Source organism: Teleopsis dalmanni, chromosome 2 (genome assembly GCF_002237135.1).
Source record: "Teleopsis dalmanni isolate 2A chromosome 2, ASM223713v2, whole genome shotgun sequence".
Classification (NCBI taxonomy): Eukaryota; Metazoa; Arthropoda; class Insecta; order Diptera; family Diopsidae; genus Teleopsis; species Teleopsis dalmanni.
In genome coordinates, this window is record NC_051847.1 from 37892429 (window position 1) to 37897693 (window position 5265).

At 27.0% G+C, this 5265-nt stretch overlaps 1 protein-coding gene across 1 annotated transcript; it reads left to right on the forward strand.

Annotated features, from left to right (window-relative positions):
- Nucleotides 1-316: 316 nt before the first annotated feature.
- LOC119677483 (trypsin beta-like) lies at nt 317-1084 on the forward strand. The gene has a single exon (XM_038088844.1). It carries the CDS (start codon nt 317-319, stop codon nt 1082-1084), a length of 768 nt encoding a protein of 255 aa, XP_037944772.1.
- The last annotated feature ends 4181 nt before the right edge of the window (nt 1085-5265 follow it).

Below are 5265 nucleotides of genomic sequence, written 5' to 3' on the forward strand. Positions count from 1 at the left end.
ATTTCAATTATATTGATAAGATATTTCCATTTTTTTTATATCAAATGATGTGAATACCCCAAACGCTAGTAGCCCTATGTAAATCAATATTAATACCGGTAATTTTACATATCAACAATCTTTTAATTAGTAATTCAATTATGCTGTACAATAAAATGATCGAATCTTATCTTTCAACGGATATGAATGTTTCTACTTCGTAAACTGAAATTTCCCTATTTTCCCTGATTAAATAAAATTAATTTTTTAAATTTAATATAAAATGACGCCCCTGATAGGGCCAATTTATTAGTTAACTTTCGTTTGCTTAATCGACATGTTTAAATTAGTAATTTTGGTGTCCGCAGTGACATGTGCTCTTGCCGCAATTATTCCGGAAGGCCTTTCACCACAGATTGACGGTCGTATAGTTGGTGGCAATGAAGGCAATATCAATCAATATCCTTACCTAGTGTCAGTACAACGAAATGGTGCACATATTTGTGGAGGTTCCATTTATAGTAATAAAATTATTGTGACCGCGGCTCATTGCTTGCAAAAAGTTTCGACAAATGAATTAAGAGTAAGAGCTGGCTCTTCGACATGGAATTCTGGTGGTATATTATATTATGTTTATTCATATCGTAATCATGAAGACTATAATCCCACTACAATGGAGAATGATGTCGCAGTTATACGGTTATCAACTACTTTGAGTTTTAGTACTACAATAGCAAAAATTGACTTAACGTATTATGGTCCTTTAAATGGAGCTACCGGTACTGTTATTGGTTGGGGCACAACGTCGTTTAATGGTTTTATTTCTGATCATCTACGATACACAGCGGTTACTATAATAAGTCCATCGCAGTGTGGTTCTAGTGCTTACAGATATGGTTCAACTATAAAATCAAACATGTTTTGTGCATCTGCCGAAGGTAAGGATGCTTGCCAAAAGGATTCTGGTGGCCCTTTAATTTATAACAACCTTTTGCTTGGTATTGTTTCTTGGGGCTACGGATGCGCTTATTCCGGTTATCCTGGTGTATATACTGATGTGGCACAGATGCGTAGTTGGATTGTGAATAATGCTATTACTGTATAATTGTTGATTTTTGGAAGTGCTTAATTGAGCGATTAATGTTAATTGATATTATAACATAGGTGCAATATAAATACAGTATTATTAAATATTAAATATTTTATATTAAGGATTAATAAATAAAAACGAAGCATATAAACATTAAAATTATTTCTTTTATAATTAATATTCTGAGTAATAAAAGAAATGAATACAAAGAATTATAATACATAGTAATTTATTGGAACTGTATTATAAGACGGACTTTTATAGATTTGTTTGGGTTAGGTTTGGAACTGTATAATAAAACGGATTTTTATAGATTCATTTGGGTTAGATCTGTTGGTCCCTAGTGATACCAAATAGAGTTAAAGTTTTGGTTGATTTTGTAGAGAAGCCCTTTTATCTACTAGACTTATTTTGAATAGAATTTTTCAAGTTCACCAAAGTAGACTTTTAAGCCCAGACTCTATGTGCCTTAGTTCTAGTTTATACGTATCGTACCAATTTGCGATTATCGTATCATGCGATTATCGTAAATATGCGATTATACCTTATCAAAAGTATATTTACCCTGAGATGTCAAGTTATAAGCTTATTATCACTGTTAACTATTGAAACAAATCTATCTTAAATATTAAGTTGAGATCGTCTTCTGTTTCTATACCTTTAAATAAATTTTTTTAAACTGTGAAAGTCGAATGAATTTTGATATAATTCTTAAAATATTAAAAATTAATAATCTATAAAAAAAATCTATTCTTTTAGATAATCACCACAATTAAATTTAAAAAAAAACTTTAATTTGATACGTATACGCTCATAAATTTCTAATCATATTTTGGTAGACCCCGGTTTTAAACGTCATTTCTGTTATCTAACATTCGAAGGCTTTCTATGGTAATCACTTATAATCAAAAATACTAACTTATTTATCAAATGGGAAATGAGATTTATTTTATACATTTTAAAATCAATCAAAATTCATTGATAATAAAGTGTTTCTATAGTATTTTTAAATACTTTATAATAAAAAATGTTTATTATTTTTTGTTTACATAGATAGATAATTTTGAAATAGATGGAATATTTGATTTTTAATTCATATAATGATTATAATTATATATTCTTGTATTTTGGTTTGTTTACTTATTTTTCTTTCAGGTTTTCTTTTTTATTTATTATGATTAATACGATTCATAGGTGCTAGATTGAAAACGTTGAGTAAGTAATGATCCTATAAACAATTCCCGTATATAGTATCCTGTATATGGTATATATATATAGTATGCTATTGTATACTATACTATACAATAGTATAGTAGTGTAGTATATTTTACTATACTACAAAATATCTTCTAAGTTCAATATCTTACTATGATAGTTATATATACTTCAATTGAATTGATAAGATATTCAATAGTGATGAATAGTTCTGTTTAAAATCATGTTTAAAATATTTTTCAACTTCTTATAGTCCTTTGCTATCAACAGAGAGTGATAATGTATTAATGTATATTATTCATTACAGGGGACATTGATCGATCTGCCGTTGTATTTTTTCAATTAAAACGTTTAGCTAATCTATCCATCGAGTAGAGGAACTTTATACTTCTGCTTATGTTACATTTTATGACCAATAGTTCCTGACTTCCTGATAGCGTCGTCACGTAATTAAATTAAGTCGAGTATGCATTGAAGATTGTTTTTATAAAACTGGTTTTTATGTTAAGTTCCTTAAATGAAAAATAAATAAATGTTGGGTTTGTAAGCAGTTTATAGAATTTTTATTGGTGCTTGATATATTCGCTATTTAATGACTTCGATCTTTTAATTGCCATAAAATATATTTAATATAAAATACGTGAAATTAACTATAAGAAATATTATAGTATAGTAAACGTTGATATTGATTTTAACAATTATTTTTTGCGATCAGTGCAGAGCTGTCCAGATCAGTACGGTCCAAGGAGAGTTATTTATATTCTTTGTAATAGTTTCAGTGTAAAGGATTTATTTAGTTTTAATATTATGGTCACGTTTCTAAACTCAAAAATCTGTTAAATCTTTAACATTGTCAATAGAAAATATTTATATTTTAACGCTCGGAAATTTTATTAAAACACATAAATTAAGGAGGCTTCGATAAATTTCTTACAATAAATAATGTATACTTTCAGGCGTGTTTAAGTTTATTCTGTTGGAATGTTAATTAATGGTTTTTACTTTTAAGACATTAATTTTGATACATCAAAATTTAAAATTTTGGGATTTCGAGAATTCAACTTCTTTACTACTCTGAAGTTCTATAGAGTAGTTAAGAAATGCAAACTTCTTTTGGTTCGATGAAAATCATATATGAAGATGACGGATTAAGTTACTAAGAATGGAAGCAAAGTAAATAGGCACATGTCTAGAGGTGCTTTTCACTGAATCTACAATTATCTGATCAGATAAGGATTCAGTGATTGTCAACCGCTGCGCTGTGGAACAGCAGTGCGCCTATCCATAAAAGTTACATTTCGATTCAAAAAGTTAACCTCGATTTACCAATTGAAAACATCCAAAATCAGTGGCATCTGAACTAACATCTGAAAGATTGTGGGAAAGATTTTGGTTGGAAATGCTAAATTAAAATTGCATCCATGAATAACAGCACAACTTTATAGATATTTAGGTTTTGATTAAGTAGTGATTTAGGTCTATATATTTTCATTTATTTTATATAAAGACTACAATATTGAAAGCCAAAGAAAGGAAATGGACTTCATGTATAATATCTTAGTTAAATACTACTTGTACTTAAAATATATGTATATATGTTATACTATAAATAAAAATAATGTAGAAATTATGACAAGGAATTCAGTTTTATTGGTTAGAATTGGACAACTATCGGTGGCAGTTCGAACTACGAGAGTCTTGAATCGCTTAGGTCTTATAGCGTAGACTTTTTGTAACTCTTAGATAAATTAATTAGATTTCGCATAATTCCCAGTGTCCGTTGAAATATTTATTTGTTAGATAACATGAAATTCTAAAAATTTTTACTGTCATTATATTTGATCTATTAAGCACATAAGCTTGACACACGCTTCCTCAACTCCAACGATATCTACGGGAACATAAAAATTTAAGTACTAAATTCTATTATTTGTAGCACTGCATTTAAGTATTTTTTTTTGTTATTAATTTTATTAATATTAATGAATTGGTGTTGGGCCCTATCTTTGAAAGGAAATACCCACTTTTAGAGTTTTGACCGGTTTGCAGGTGTGATAAACTTTATCTATTCAATTCAATTTTAAAAGCAAAAAGGAAACTAATCGGCATTATGTACAATACTTGCACGCTACGATGTAATAAAATTAAGCTTTAGAAGCACTTTTTTGAATTTTCAACTTATAATAATTATATATGAAATTTTTTTTAAGATAAAATATTTAAAATGATTTATGTATTATTATTTATATATTTATTTAATGTTATTCTGCTAATAATTTTATTTATAGTGTAAAATTAACTAGGTATAAATATTAAAGTATTAATATTACAGGTAGGATTCCATCAAAAACAATTTATACATACAAGTATATATATATAATGCACAAGTATATAATGTATATATAATATATATGTAATAAGTCCATATATATTCAAAATTCTGATAATATATATATAATTAATTATTACTTTATGTCTTAAATACCCAACAATATTATATTTATAGTATACATGTACATATCTACAATTGCAAATAATTTCAGAAATCAATCAGTACAAATTTCACTTTATCATATCTTATGGAATATTCAATTCATTCAAAACTCCATGTATTAAATTTAAGACGTTTGATAAGACACAATTATTTATTTACTAACACTTTCCAAAGATCTAAATCTATGAATTAAATTTTTGCAATTTTTTTAGTATATTTTTTTTTTGTATTTACCTAACCATAAATAAAGAAGTAAAGAAATGGACATTAATTGTTTGACGGCCGTCAGTTCAGATAAGTTAAGCATAACGTCTATAGAATATAAAACTGATAAAGTAAATACGTAAATCAGTGTTATTACAATATACATAAATATTTATTATTTTATTTTGTTTTGTTTTAAAAATGCGACAAAAAGTCTCACAATTGTATGATGGATGTTAGATTTTTACTACCGATCTTTTTCTACCAATAATTTTTATTTCAT